The 15,470-nt window shown below is 59.8% G+C and overlaps 1 protein-coding gene across 1 annotated transcript in view; it reads right to left on the reverse strand.

Annotated features, from left to right (window-relative positions):
* The window catches only part of PPARGC1B (PPARG coactivator 1 beta), a 54,978-nt gene that overhangs the window by 7,150 nt on the left and 32,358 nt on the right, over positions 1–15,470 (reverse strand). Inside the window, exons 2-11 of the mRNA XM_075766930.1 lie at positions 11,750–11,923; positions 8,979–9,191; positions 6,962–7,078; positions 5,217–6,393; positions 4,559–4,595; positions 4,067–4,131; positions 2,836–3,595; positions 2,254–2,329; positions 1,260–1,381; positions 693–847 (exon numbers count right to left, since the gene is read on the reverse strand). Of these exons, the coding sequence (XP_075623045.1) occupies positions 693–847; positions 1,260–1,381; positions 2,254–2,329; positions 2,836–3,595; positions 4,067–4,131; positions 4,559–4,595; positions 5,217–6,393; positions 6,962–7,078; positions 8,979–9,191; positions 11,750–11,923 (2,896 nt within the window). The remainder of the gene's footprint in view (positions 1–692; positions 848–1,259; positions 1,382–2,253; positions 2,330–2,835; positions 3,596–4,066; positions 4,132–4,558; positions 4,596–5,216; positions 6,394–6,961; positions 7,079–8,978; positions 9,192–11,749; positions 11,924–15,470) is intronic.

The raw sequence follows: 15,470 nt of genomic DNA on the forward strand, positions 1-15,470 counted from the left end.
CTCCCTGCAGAGGGTACAGCAGTAAACGTGCAGTGTTTGTGAAACACCTGAAGATCACAGCAACGAGGGTTGAGCAAAGCCGGGATCACCTTTCTCTTGCAGGACTAGCACAGGGTTTTGCTCCTGTCCCTCAGCCCAGGGTGCAGCGAGACCCTGGCTAACACGGTCGCTGAGTGAGGCAGGAGGTCTTGCAGAAGCCCATACAGCACAGAAAGTGTTAATGCGACCGCAGCACATTTCAGTGCTGTTGTTTTGGCTGGTGAATCTGTCCTGTGGAGTGGCAAACCACCCAGAACTCCTCTTGGGCTAATGAGATTTGCTGGCTGCTTTCTGTAACGACTAGGAAGGGACTTCTCTGCTGGAAAGGGCCCAGCACTGTGTAGAAACGCAGCAGAGACAGGATGGGCTGTGGTCAGCCGAGACCCGGCAGCCCTGGGGTGTGATGCTACGTTTTGCAGCCAACACGCTCCGGGTCCTCATGCCAGTTGCTTTTCTTCTCCCCGCCAGTCTCCCAAGCCATCTGACTGAGCTAAGAGCAGCTATGTGAGCCATAGGAGAGCCGGCGGGCTTTCCCTGCAGGCTCTAAAGAGGTTTAGGGTCCTTGCGTGACTAGGGTTCAGCAGTGCAACGGGCCATTACGGCTCTGTGCTGATGAGCAGGATGCTTGGAAAGAGCAGCTCCTGCTTTCTTACCCAAGTCAGCGTATCTGGTCCGGAAGACTTGCCCGAGGCCACCAGAGCTGAGCTGGAACGAAGGCTCGTTCCTCTTCCTTAGCAAGGTGCCGTTTTTCAGAGATAAGGCGGCATGCTCTGAATACCGGTAGGTGATGAAGCCATATTTATCCCCCCTGAGCAACCAGAGAAAGAATTCAAGATGCAATGGGCCCCACAGCCCCTCTGATGTGATTCTGCCCAGCACTGCACCCCTGTCCCTCCATCCCGCCGTCTGTCCATCCCACCAGCCCTCCATCCCACAGCCCTCCATCCAGCTGTCCCCCCATCCCACCGGCTCTCCCCACGCCCTTGGACCTGGGGACACGCTGCATCTCCTCGCCCAAAGTACCGAAACCTGGGGCTCGGCTGACCGAGGGGGGTGGCGTGGCGCAGAGCACTTCGCCGCACCGACACAGCCGCATCACTGTCACATGCACAGCTGGACACTGGGGTGACCCTGCACCGCCTGGCAGCGCTGATGCTGCCGCAGGAGAGGGGTTGCCCATAGCTGCTGGAGCCCCAGACCACGGCTCGCTCACCACCCACCTGTTAGTCCTGGACAGGACCTGACACTCCACGATTTCACCAAACACTTCGAAGCGTTTCTTCAGTTCGCTGGAGCTCATGCTGCTGGAGAGGTTTCTGATATACACCACCCGGCCTTCCCCCTGGCAAAGCAAGCGAAAGGTTTCAGGCTCCGGGAGCCCCGTTCCTCTGTGCTGCCCACGGGCACTGGAAATGCAGGGCTGTCAGGGAGCCCCGAGGAGCCAGCACCGGGAATCGGGCTGCAGCAGGGCGATGCCGCCACGGGCACAGCCTGACATCTGCGAGATCTGCCTGCCTCTGCTCCAGCTAGCTCATGGGTGTCACCCCCAGGACACCACTGCTGCGGGGGACAGCCGCATCCACATCCCTTAGGACAGTGCTACAGCCAGGCTGAAGCAGCCTCCCCTGCCGCCTTCTCATTTAAATTTCTCCTGCATTCCTGCAGATTTTTCAGCTTCTCCTGGTGAAGATGCCAGGAAATATTCCAAAAAATTGCTAGGGGCAAAATTCAATTGCATTACAGAAGAAAAATGCCAGAGGCACGTGTGAGTGTGTGTCAGTGTGTGTGCATGCACCAACAGTTATTTCGCCGCGTGCCCACCACCCCACCCAGCTCCCACCCGTGGGTGCAGGCAGGGCTCCTGGTGCACGAGGCTGCCTCTGCAGCAGGACCACATCCATAACGGCTGAGCAGCTTCAGGGATTCCCCAGCTCACCCCGTAACTGCCAATGCCACGTGCTCTGAAGCACCGGAGTAGGATGCTCCGGGGATTTCTGCGCCAAGGACTCCGTGTATTGCCAGTCACCAGTGGCTTCTGCTTCACGTTAGGTTTTCCTTTCCCCTCTCCACCCCCATGTCCTCGTTTAACGCTGGCCTTGCACCAAGGGATGCTGAAGCCAGGGCAAATGGCCTCCACCGCTGCTTTTCTGCAGCAGGACATGAACTGAGGGCTGGGGATTGCTTTGTCCCAGCGCGGGGTCCCCGCTCACTTACGATGGCCTTTTCCTGTCTCTTCTCCAGCTGGCCCCGGTGCCCGCTCCCGCCCTGACACTGCTCGCCATTCTCACACCTGGGAAGGGAGGGAGAGGAGGTCAGCCGGGGGGGTGGGCTGGATCCGGCAGGGAAAGCTGCACACATCAAAGAGAAGCCGAGGCACACGGCGTCTGCAGCAGCGGGCGGGCGGGCGCTCGGAAGCACCGGCAGCCGAGGAGAGATGGAGGTCTGGAAACACTGGGAAGGACACTGGAAAGTCCTTTCCAACAGATGCCGGGGGGGGGGGGTCCCAGCTGTTGCTCACCCCTTCCCAGGCACAGCTCCGGCCCATGCCCATGCCCCTTCGCCCCCAGCGTGATGGAAATCCCTGGCTGCTTCCCCCCAGTGCTGCTTTCTCTGGCCATGACTGATGTTTTCAGCAGCTGCTGATGTAGTACCAATTATTTCAACAGTTTTTCTTTCATTAATTAGCATCTTTATTACTTGGGCTAGCAGACCAGAGAGATACAGGGCTGCCATGCACCGGGGCAAAAACATAGGGTGCAAAAACGCCCCAAGTGCCCCCCCCACTTCCCTTTGTACCTGAAGGTCCGTCTGCTTGTGGGCGATCGAGACCGACAGCACGAAGACCCCGAGCTGGACCTGCTCCGGGAACAGTAATGCAAACTGGTCCTGGAAAGGGGGTTTCTCCGCAAGCACAGCTTGGTGTCGCCATGCTCCTCCTCCTCCTCTTCCTCCTCCTCCTCCACGGGGGAGCCGCTCTCACTGCAGCTGTCTTCAAAGACAGTGTCGTACTCAGGGGTCTTGCAGAAGACCATGTCCTCATCATTGAGAGCACTGTCCAGAAAGCCAAAGTGCTTTGTTAAGCTGGCTCTGATCTCCTGGTCTCTCAGCTGCTTGACACCATCCTTCCACAGCATCTCGCTGCCCGCCTCCTTGCCGCCAACGTCCAGCCCCTGGTAGTGGGCGGCCGGGATCCTCCTCTTGTGCTCCATCTCCAGCTGGCTCGGGGGCTCCCACGACTTGAGCACCTTCCTCTGCAGGGCGGCCTCGGGCTTCAGCACCTGGCAGTAGTCGTGGTCCCCGAAGGAGCGGGAGAAGGGCCGCTTGAGCACGCCCTGCTGCTCGGGGAGCGTGGGGCGCCCGGCGGCTCGGCTCAGGTGGGCGAAGAGCTCTGTCCTCTCGGGCTGCTTCCTGGGGGCTTTCCGGGATGCTGCCACGTCCCCTGCACCCCCGGGGCTGGGGGCTGTCCCGTCCTCCTTCCCTGGCTCCTGGGGGATGTCTGGCTTGTACAGGTCCTCCTCGGCGGGTTTGTACGGCGGAGTGGTGGGTGGCGTGAGACCTGAACTCCCCCGAAAAAAAGGCAGGAGTCAGCTCTGCCCCTGCCATCCTGCCCCTTCCCACCCTGACGCCTGAGCTGCACCAGGCATTGCAGGGGAGGGCGGCTGCTCAGCCCCCGCTGCCTCACCCATCCAGTGGCACTTGGAGAAAAAGGACACCTGATCCCAGAACGGACCAAAGGACTCTCCCTTCCCTCCGGGTTCATGCAGGGACCCCCTGAACTGCCCATCTCAAATGCATCCCCCCAGCACTGGCATCTCTGACGGATGCAGCTTGCGAGCTGTTTGCAGCGCTCGGATGCGGAGGCAGTGCATGGGAAGTCCCCTGCAGTTGCAGTGCATCCAGGCTGGGAGGTGAACGTGCCCGCTTGGCTGAGCTCGGCTGAGCCAGCAACTCCAGGCTGAATTTAGGGTAAATTTGCCCCTCCCAGGGAGGACTTTTGCAAAATTAAAAAATTAAAAGCCTGTCCTACCTGCTGTCCCACACAGCTCCACTGTCAGCATCGGCTCAAAGTTTCTCTTCCCAAAGGTCGGGTCACTGGAAAAGAGGAGAAAATATGGAGAGAGAAGGTGGTTAGGTGAACCACTGTCCCAAAAAAACAAAAGGAAGCTGAGAAAATGCTGCCTACAAGCGAGCCCTCCCACCATAGCTAGTGCCTGACAGAGTAACCCCACGGAGGGGTGCGAGGGGCAGTGGGGCAAGCAGCGTGCCCTCCCCGCCCCAGCCAGAGCTCCAGGGCGTGTTGCCCCTGGCATGCAGAAATGCCCTGCCCTCAGCCCGGGGCTCTCTGAGCTCCTTGCACCCGAGCGAGGGCCACAGCACCCCACAGCCCCCCGCCCAGCCGCACGGCTCGGTCTGCTCTGCAAAGCAGCTTCGCTTGGTTACTGCAGATGCATGCCCAGCCAGACATACCGAGGTGGCTTTCCAGCCCCAGCGCGGTTCATTTAGCCCCGTGTGCACTTACGTTTGTGCCAAGGACAGCGTGAGACACCTGGGTGTTTCTGAAAGGCAGGGAGAGAAGCAGGGTTACCAGCAGAGCTGTGCCCCTCCAGTGCCCGTGGTGCTGGCGGCGGGAGCCAGGGTCCCTCAGCCTGCCCTGGCCTGGCAGGGTGCCGGGGACCGGGGGCTTTGCCTGCCTACGAGGCGGCAGCGACTGCGGGAGGGCTAACACTGCCAGGGTCGAGCCATTCGTGCTCACCAAGCGCTTGCGGAGAGCTGCGATTTTGGGGCGTCAGTGCAGCTGAACCCCTTGTGCCCAGGCACAGGGCAAGCCCGAGGGGAAGAGGGACCCGGAGGGATGGGGCAACCCGGTCCCTGCTGGGTTAGCGCTACACTGGCTTCTTCATCTCCTTATAAGGATGGGGAGACTGAGGCAGAAGGACCCCATGGATTGAAACAGCACCCCAAAACCAGAACAGGGCCCCAACTCCCCATGCACGGGACCCCACAGCCAGCTGGCACGTGGGTCAGGGCTCGGCTGTGCTTGGGGCTCCTCACAGCTTCAGCGCCAGCTGAGTGCCAGGCACCTGGCCAGCAGCGCTCACCTGCAGCAGGGGCGGCACGGACAGCGTGGGTGCACTGGGGAGGGGTGAGCAGAGCGACAGCCCCCCGGCCCCCCTCACCTGCTTGCTCCAGGAGGGCACAGCACCGGTTCTCAGCCCCGTCGCCCAGCTTGCCATCCCCTGGGGAGCCCAGGGAGAGGGGCTGGGGCTCCGCCAGCGGTGCCGTGCTCCCACCGTCTCCCTCCTCCGTGCCCCCCACCTCCACTTCGGCCGCAGGCTCTTCAGCGGAGAAGCCCTCCAGCGCCGGGCACAATGTGGGCTCCCTGCAGGTCAGGGCATCCCGAGGGCCACGGCTGTCCCCTGCCTCCTGGGGGATGGAGGGCTCGGAGGGTGGCTCGTTGAGGAAGGAGAGCCAGTGGCCGAGCTCGGGGTTGAGTCTCTTGGATCGGCGGACGGCGTAAACAGTGCTCTCCTGCTTGCGGACCACCTTCCCTGCGGCTGCACCTGGGACGCCTGTACGCTTCCCAGCATCGTCCCCGAGGCCACCCAGCTCCTGTGGTGCCTCCGCCTCCACGCCGGGGCTCTGCCGTGGCTCACCCTTCTCCGGCGCTGTTTTGGCTCTGGATGTGCAGGTCCCACCAGCATCCTCCCTGTCCTGGGCTGGTGGCACAGGGGAGTGGGAGCCAGGCGGCCGGGCCAGGGCGGCGTACACGGGCTTGCCCAGGCGGTATGGCTTGCTCACATCGCACAGCAGGTCCCGTGCCAGTAGCTCCTTCAGGATGGAGAAGGATGCTCCAGGCTTCTTGCAGCCCCCGGCAGCCTGCCAGGCACAGCCCGGCCGGCTCTGGGCGCTGCTGGGGAGGCCCGGCTGTGCAGAGCAGTCCGGTTTGGCTCTCTTGAAGGGGCTGCTGCAGGGCTGGGGCTTGGCATCGGCAGCGTCACGGGTGGGCAGCTTCCGTGGTGGCAGGCAGTAGGTGTGCATGTAGCGGATGAGCTCCACCACCGAGTGCATCTCCCCCTCGCAGGAGAACTGGCTGCTGGAACCATCCTCTGCTGAGGAGGAAGGGGTCACCGAGCCGCCGGAGCTCAGTGAGTCCTCGCTGTCGTCGCTGTCGTCCTCGTGATGGGTGTAGTGGCCTGGGGACGGGTGGTGGCGGCTGCTGGGGCACTCCTCGGGCGCCCGGGGAGCTTTGGTCTGGGGGCAGGGGGTGGTGGAGGTGAGGTGCCGGTGCAGCTCAGTGCAGCTACGGCTCTGTGCCTGCGGGATGCTTGCCCTCCTGTCCCGGGGACCCTCCACCTTTGGAGATGAGAGAGGAGAAAGTCAGCCCCGAGCCCTGCAGCCACAACCTGCCACAACTATCAGGCATGGGAGGAGAAGCCTGCCGGGCTAACAGAGCTGCCCCGCATCCTCAAATCCTCCAGTACCAGCCCACCAGCATCCCGACCCGCCTGGGGGTCAGCCCCATGCCCCAGGGGGTTCCCCAACCGCTGCCCCTCCAGCAGCCAGCACGCAATGATGCTCCTTCTCCCCAGGAGAGATTTGGTGCTCTTCCAAGGCAATCTAATTTGCTGGGCCTAATGCACCGCACAATTACCATTAGCCAAGTAGAAAAATCTTTGATGGCAACTTCTGCTGGGTTTCAGGAGACTAGCTTAAGTGACGGGGTCAGCTCTGCAGCGCAGCACGCAGACAGGGACGGGAATGCTGAGTGCTGCTCTGCCGGCGGTGAAAGCCCCTGCCTGTCCCCAGCCCTGCTCAGAGGCTGCCCATGCTCCCCGACACCATGCTTTGGTGAGCTCCTTTAGGACGGTTCCCGAGAGGTCAGTGCTGGGATGGGCTCGAGCTCTGCCCGCTGAGGAAGTACCTTTGTGCAGGGCCGTGCAGGTCGGGATTTAGGGTTCCCCGGGCGCCGGGCGCTCCCGTCCCGCTGAGCCTCGCAGCTTGGAGGCACATGCGATGGAGAGAGGAGCAACTTCTTCAGCTGCAAAGAGAAGCGGCAAGAAAAGGAGTCGGCATCGCAGCGAGGGCAGGGGAAAGTGCCAGCAGGGCCGCAGCCCCTCGGCTCGCACCTGCACTGGGCATGTCCATTGCTGAGCATCTGACCCAAAAATGGGGGAGGAAAAATAAAAGGGCAGGAAGGCATTTCCCACCTCCCCGTGGCTGCGGGGGCAGGTGCCTGGCCGTACGCAGCCCCGAGGGGGTCGGGTTTGTCTCTGCAGCATTCACCCGCATCCCCAGGGGCCCCCAAGCAGGTCGGGGTGGTGGGGACACGAGGGAATTTACTTTCCAGGGGCAACCCCGCTTCCGTGAGACAGACAGGAGCTGTCGTGGCATCCAAACGTCTCACTCCATCAATTCTGCCCTTAGGTGACAGAGACTTTACACTGGCATGAGTGATGGGTTTGGACAGCTCGCTCGGGCTCCCATGCAAGGCTCATTTAGCCAAAACATCCAGAGAGGGCCTTGACTCATTAAGGAGTTTTCAAGGCGCTTTGCAGATGCAAGCCCCTGTGGGACCTGTTGAGGATCTTCCCCAACACACTCTGCCAAGCCCACGGGTGGTGGGAGTGAGGTTTTCCCTGAGTTACCCACAGTGCCACCACCTCTGATGGCAAGGTCAACATAACGTTTTTCTTCTACTCAAAATCATTTTTGGTTAGGGGAAAAAAAACCCCAAACCCCACACCCAGCAACAACATTTCATATTCCACCCATGTCGCGCTAACAACCGAAGGCGACAACTCCTCAACAGCAAGACGACTGCGTAGGCACCGGGGGACTGCACAGAGGAGACAGATCTGGGGCTCCCGTGCTGGCCGGTGGGCACGGAGCCCCAGGGCAGGCACGGGGGGTTTTAAGGGGTGATAGAAATAGGGGGTGCCTGGGTCAGGGTCTGCTGGGAAACATCAGCCAGGGCACCCACAGCTTTAGGCGTGCAGCTCCTGTTGGTGGAAGCAACCAGCACCTTCCCCCCCACCCCTGCAACGTATACATCCTATATATACACATACATATTGTGTGTGATATATACCCCCCCGCGCAGGGCGTGGGCGGTGGAAATGCACGCTCTCACCACTGGATGTCACTCCTCCCCACCACAGCCCCGGCTTTTGGGGAGACCCCGGGGCCAGGCTGAGGGGCTCTGGGGGGGACCGTGAGCCCCAGGAGGGAACAGGCTGGGTGCCCCTGTCCCAGGGGACCTCCCGGGGATGGCGGTGGTTTGCAGAAAATGCTGCCCGTTAGTCCGGGCCAGGAGGGGGAGCAGGGCTGGAGCCCTGATATCACAGGGAACGAAGACGGATGCTCCGGTCCTCAAATCTGTAGGGCCTGGAGGCCACACAGCCCCTGAGGGGGTTGTGCTGGAAGGCGCAGGGAGGTCAACCCCTCTCTCTGAAAGCTAAGGGCATGGGCTGTCTGATAGTTGGCCAAGCCCCCTCTGTGCCCCCTGCCAGAGCAGCGGGGAGCTCGGCCCCGAGGCAGAGCCAGGTGGGAGCAGCCACCGTTGCTCGTAGGCACGGGGCTGGAATGAGTTAGGGAGACCCCCGGGCAGCCCCACATCCACGTGTCCGATTAAAAGCAGGTGTGGGTCTTGCCAAAGCAGCCACCGCCCCTTCGACACCCGCCCCCACCCTCTTCATATATATATATATATATTTGTATACACACAGCTTGTTCCCGTGAGGATGGTGATGGAGGTGACAGCAATGATGCAGAACATGTATACGTATACAATACAAGTATATGCTTTGGTATTGACGGTTAAAGAGAGTTTTAAGCCTAGAATGAAAAAATTCAGACCTTTGCTTCCTATCATACCCATGCAGCCGGCTTATCAGGGGCTCATCCAAATCCACCTTAAACAGTAGGAAGTGGGTTCTTACTAGAGACAGCTCATCAAACTCGGGGGCCGGGGGCGGCTCCCCCGTGACCGGGGCGGTGGGTTTGGGGGAGGGGGCAGGCGAGGTGTAGGCATGGTTGAGCGTGTCCCCCTCTTCCATAGTTCGGAAGGCAGCCAGGCCCATGTCATCTCCCTGTATATCATCCAATGTCTCGGTGAGGGCTGCCAGCAGCGCTTCGTTCTCGCTGTCTATTATCTGAAAGGAGCAGGTAGAGAGGGGGAGTTAGGCTGGGCAGAGGGACTGGGGGATGCTGGGCAGCAGGGAAGAGGGGCAGGCAGTGCCACACCAGCACCCACACTTCCCGGTGACCCCACAGGGGACCCGGGAGAGCTTCTCCCCAGCAGAGCACTAGCGTAGGGTCAGGGGGAGAGAGGCACAACTGGAAAAGGAGCATCAGTCTGTCCCCCTGCACCCCCAGCAGGAAAACAATGAATCAGAGCATCTTCTCTCCCCACAGTCACCTTCACCCCACCATGAGGCAAGCAGCAGCAGATAAAGGATCTGTGACTAAAAGGCTCCTTGCCCAAATCCTCTCTCCTCTGGGCTGCAAGCGCCGTCCCCCCCCCAGCGCTGGCTGTCGCAGCACTGCTGAGCGGGGCTGGGAGCAGCATCCCACTGGGATGGGAGCCCGGGGAAGGGGCAGGCACAGCCCGCTCTGAGGGGCTGGGGAGGTTCCAGAGGGCACCGCCGGTTATTCACAGCTCTCCTGATGGGGAAGGCAAAGAAAATGTGTGGAGTCGTAAGCCCAGCCCAGGGCTGCCCAGTGGACAAGATGGCACGGCCCCCCTCAGGACACAGGGGAAGCACAGCTCGGGCTGCACCACTGGCCAGATGCCACAGCTTGCAACAAGCAGTTTGGGGTTTTGTTTTCACTAAAAGCCCCCAAACGCAGGCACCTCCACTCGACAGGGGCTCTGACCCCTCACGCTGAAAGCCGGCTACGCCCAGTGCTGTGTGAGGGACCCTATCGACAGAGCACAGCCCCCAGAATGAGATGGGCCTCGTATTACAGCTCCCTGATCTATTTTTTTTTTTTTTTGAGAACGTCATGATCTGGGGATGCTGACAGAAGATTTGTGAGTGCTGGGGCTGCGCCGGGGCTGTGCTGGGCCAGGCAAGGCCACAGGCTGCTCCTGCCTTCTCCCCGCCCGCCGCCCCAACCTGCCCCCTCGAGCCCCTCTTTCCATCCGGGCTGCGCCTCGGCTGGTACACCTCCAGTCCTCTCAGCACCGTCCCAGTCCCACACAGCCCCACGAGTCCCCTTCCAGTCTGGTGCAAAAGCCTGGAAGAGGATGTAGAAGCTGAGGAATGGCTGAAGTGAGCCAGGAGTTCCTTCTTTTTGGTCCTCCTCCATCATATTCTGAATGTAAACCATGTCCAACAAGAAGCAGGCTACCATCAGCTATAAAATTAGCGCAGGGGTAAATTCAGGCTCGCAAGGAGGACTGTTGACTGCACACAGCCTCCCGTGCTTCTCTTGTCTTGTTTGAAAATTAAATATCTTTTGTTCCATGCCCTAACCTTGCTCGCAGTTACTAGAGCAGGCTCCAGGGAAAGGCAGCAGGATGCTCCATTTTTGGCTCCATTTCTTTTCCTCCTGTTATTGGCACGAGACCGCTGTGCATACAAGTTCAGTGGGATACATTTCATCATACTCTGCTGCTCCTAATGGGCCTGTCTTTTGCATTTCTTTTCTGTTTATCTTTTCCCCAGGAAGTTCAGCGGAAAGTATGCATCTCGTGATGAAGGTCCCTCAGCTGGACTGGACCATTTTCAAGCACAGCATCAGCATAGCATAAAAGCCAGAGGGTTGTTATTATGGCCAGGTTAGAAAATATTGGGGTTTTTTATTTTTTCCCCCCCTTGTTTAAATACAAATTGTCCTCCCTCCCAAAACGTAATGCAGAGTTGGTGACTAGCGGGCACCAGTGAGTCGCAATCTTCTTGTCCGAGGGGGTAAGGGCTGCTCAGGAGGGCATGGCGACCCCAGCCCCCAAAGACAGGGCACATCCAGGGCATGGCATGAGCTTTGGGGAAGGTAAGCGGGCTGCCCTGCCTGCTCTGCCCCCGGTCCCCGGGCAGCCTCTGCAGTGCCCTGCCTCCAACCTGCCTGTGCTGTGCTCACAGCCCTGCCCTGGCACCACAGCTCTGCGAGATGCTCAGCTCTTCTGCAGGGAGAGGCAAAAACGTGCTGAGGGACAAGGACCAGCCCTGCCAGTGCCTGGGAGCATCTTCTGTCCCAGCGCCACTTTGTACCACGCGGTCCCAAGTGCCGGCACAGCGATGGGGCCATCCCAGCACAAAGGCGAGGAGAGAAACCAGCCGCCTTCTGCCAGAGGGACCTCAGCCCCAAACAGAGGGAGGATGCCAGAGCTGGAGAGCCAGGGGAAGGGCTGCTTTCTGCTCCTGGGAAATGAATATACCTGCCTCATCCCACAGCCCTGAGACCCCCCGCGCTGCTGCCCCGGCACACCCTGCCTCCCCGGGAATCAAACGGGATGTGCTGTGCACCAGCTGTAATTCCCTTTAATAATACATCACAGGAGGGCTGGCTCAGCAGCCCTCCTCTGCTCATCCACCTCCTCATTAGCTTTACTCTGCTTGCTCCATTTAGAGCCGGCACGCAAATTAATGGAGCACTAATCAGCTGGGGAGGAGCTATTAATAGTTGCGTGGGTCCCCTCCTTCCTCCCCTCTCCTGCCCTCCCCCTGCCTCCATCCTGGGGTCCCCCGTGCCAGGAGGATGGGGGTACCTGGAAGAGCTCGGAGTCGTCAGTGCTGTACTGGCTGGAGTCGGTCTCCGAGTGCTGCCCGCACCACTGCAGCTCGCTGAAGCAGCCGGCCGAGTCAAAGTCGCTGGCATCCAGCTGGGACAAATCAATCTCGGGGAAGTCGGAGTAGAGGTGCTCCTCGCCAGACACCTCGTACTGAGGAGAGAAGAGAAAGGGGGTGAGCCTGCCGCCACACCGGAGGGGCAGGCAGCAACAGGCAGCAGCAACCACCTGCGGAGACGGCCGGTCTCCCCGCATGCCATCACCTCTGCTCGAGCCCATTACTCAGACCCTCTTTCGAATCACCTTTGGCAAGTGACTCCAGGAGCAATTACGCGGCAGCGGAGAGCACAGAGAGCACCTCTTCGCTGCACATCTTGCACATCAGTTTGCACAGCCTGGCACTGGCACTGCTGGTTACTGAAAGACACCCCGCAACTGCCACCGAGCCCCCCTTCTTGCGTCCCGCGCTGTGACAGGCGTCGAAACAGCAGCGTCTGCACAGGAAGAACCTCGTCCCCTCTGGCGAGCAGAAGCTTTAAGCACAGCTCAGAGACCAGACTGTGGTAAAGCAGCTGCTGGTGCTCTCTGGAATGCTGAAGCCATTCCTGCCTTTGGTGCCCTAAAAGGGTGACGTCCAGGATTATCCAGCTGCCCTGGGAATCAGCGATAACAGAGCGAGGCAACAGACTTGGGCGCACACGAGACAGCAGCGCACGGGGCCAGGCTCCAGTGGGCAGCTGCACACCCTGTCAGCGTGGCTGCTCTGTCCCCGTCCCCGTCCCCGCCGCGTGGCACTGAACTGCTCGGGGACAGTCCCTCTGGGAAGCTGCACGTCCTGCATGTACCAGGGCACCACCAAGGCAATACGGACCCTGGTCCCCGTGTCGCACATGCAGGATGAGAAAAATGGCACGGAAACGAATCGATGTCCAGGTGCACATGGGGCGATGTGAGCTCTAGGAACTGAGCTAAAGATCTCCAGTGAACCACAGAAAGTGGCTGGGATCTGCCCTGCTTCTGCCTGGCTCCCAGCCGCTGCTGGGCCACAGAGCCCCAAGACTGCATCCAGCACCCGGCTGCATCCAGCACCCACAGGCGCGAGGGCTGGCACCAGCGTGGCCCTGCCTGCACTGCCGCTCGCTGCCTGCACTGCCGCTCGCTGCCTGCACCAAGCCCTCGGGTCACACTTGTTTTTTTCCCCTGACATCAGGCTCAAACGCGGAGGGGAAAGGTCTGGTGCGGCTCCTCCCGGTATTGGCTGCCCAGGGGGAGTTTTCTGGCGATGAGGGAAGCAAGTTTATTTACAGAGCAAATGGATTTTGGAGCAGGTAAACATCTGAGCACGTGAGAGAGGCTGCAGGAGCAGGAGAACATGGGGGCCTCCCCTCCTGAAGTGCCCTGGAAGGGTCTCCTCCGACGCTCAACGGAAAGGAAAAGGGATTTCAAACTGAGCTGCAGGAATGGAAAAGGCAGTGTTTCTTTCTCTTCTCTTCTTTTATTTTTTTTTTTTTTCAATTGGGATAATCTGTGATTATTGATTGTGTTCCCATAGGCTGAGGAGCCTGTGTGCTAGTGCTCCACACCGGGTGTAGGATACCCTGTGCCACAGCAAAGGACCCCCCTGTGCACCCCCACCCCCACCCCCCCCCATTTTGCATTTCTCGCCTGCTCTCTGCCCCATTCCCTCCCCAGGGTGGCAAGGAAAGGGTGAGCAGTTTGGAGGATGCAGCAAGGGCAGGAAAGAGCGGCTTCACAGCCCAATAGTGAGCTCCTGCAGTGTCCCAGCCACTGGAGGGGGTGTATGAGGTAGACATCCACGAGCGGGGTGCCACCGAGTGTACTGGACACAAAAAAACTCTATGCAACCCCCTGAACTGCTCCGGGATCCGAATACTCCTTATGGGCCCCCCAAGACCGGGGCTCTTCAAACCTGCCCTGCAAAAACCTTTGGTCCCTGGGTGATCAGAGCTCATGTAGCTGGTCAAAGGCCCTGTCCTCATCACTGCCAGCTCTGCGGGACACAGATGTCACCTTTCCCCCAGCTCTCCTGTCCTCTCTGCTCAGGGGCATCCTGGGCTGCTCTGGGATCAGGCGTCCTTTGGCCTTTCAGATGTGTCCCTTACCTGCTGTGGCTTGTCCCTGCTTTCCTGCCACCGCTCTTGAGCCTGCTCCAGAAAAAGTCCTACAACAACTTTGGCTCCCCCTTCTCCCCAAATATTCCCATGGGAACACAGGCAAAGGCTTTTATTTTTAGAAAAGCCATACATACATATATATATATGTGTGTCTGTGTGTGTGCGTGCGTTCAATTAAAAATAGCAAAGCAGTCAAATTCTCCCGTTCCTTTTGATATGCCACAAGGGAAAAGATCCTGGTGCTGAGATCACAAGGAGCAGCTGACACCAGTGCTCGGGACGTCTTTTGATCAACTCCACAGATGTGACATGTCCCCATTGGCAACAGGGCTGGGTAAAAATAAACTCCTGCAATCTAATGCTGCTGAGCTGCCCTCTCTGGGTGCCCCGGAGGCAGGACTGTTCCGGCACTGCCACGCTGCGTGCAGCTGTCCCGAGGCAGCGGTTGGCAGCAGATGCTCCCAGGTTCCTAGCTAGCACAGGTCAGGAATGCCCAAAAACTCAGCTCTGCCTGCATCGGTCCTCCTCCTCCTCAGAAAAAGCAGGGAGACCCTTTGCCTAGTGCAGCCACCCCCACGGGCACCTGGCAGGGCATCCCAGCGTGAAGCTGCGGCTCCAGCCAGCCCCCTCTGCTAGAGAGGGTCATTTAACCTGCCCAGCCACCAAGGACTTGTGTCTCTGGAGGGAACCCATCACTCCCAGCTCCGCTAGCCCGTCTCTGAGCGCTGAGAGCAGAGCTGGCCGCAGCTCTGGGCTGGCCGCAGGGGTGGGGGGGGACCCAGCCCCCTGCCCGGGTAGGGGTGGCAGTGATAGGGAAGCTGCCTGTGGGCACTGGACATCATCTGCTCTGACTTTCCCTTTTCCCACCCTTTGCATTTCCTGCTGCCTTGGGAGAGGAGTGAACTTTTGTTCTAATTTTACTCGGGAGTTTGTAGGAAGATCAGCCATGGGTTCTTGGTGTGCAGCCAGCAAACACCCATGGAGACATGCTCAAAAATTCAGAGGCATCCTCCAGCCCAGACACCTGGCCCGTGCACGCTGCAGCATGGCCGCAAGCAGAAAGCTGCTGGCAGCTCGTTGCAACTTGTCTGATGAATCCCTGTTCCAGGGAAGACGGATGCCCAGGCAGCTATGCAGGAGCCCCCATGCCACAGACTCGCATCCTCTGGGGGAGCAGGAGCCCACGCCTGGGCATCCCCTCTGGCAGCAGGAGCAGCCCGCAGCAGCACCATGCGGGCAGCTGCACCTCAAAGCCAAAGCTAACAGTTGGAGGGCATTTGGGGAAACGGCCTCTGTTCAGAGACGTCCTCCTCGTCTTTCTTTAAAGCATGAACCAACTCTGACCTCAGCCCTAGCAGAAACGCAATCGTAGTTACAGGACAAAGAGGCAGCTGATGCTCGCTTGCGTGTCGCAAGGAGCTTCGCCTCTGCAGAGGCTTTGCTCGCTGGGAGGACAGAGCGTTAGCGTTTTTATTCATTTACTGCTGAGCTCCTGCTGCGAGGAGTTTATAACTAACATCGTGGGAGCAGGGGTTGCCCCGGGAGGCTGGCAGGGACCCTTGCAT

Source organism: Balearica regulorum, chromosome 14 (assembly GCF_011004875.1).
Source record: "Balearica regulorum gibbericeps isolate bBalReg1 chromosome 14, bBalReg1.pri, whole genome shotgun sequence".
Classification (NCBI taxonomy): domain Eukaryota; kingdom Metazoa; phylum Chordata; class Aves; order Gruiformes; family Gruidae; genus Balearica; species Balearica regulorum.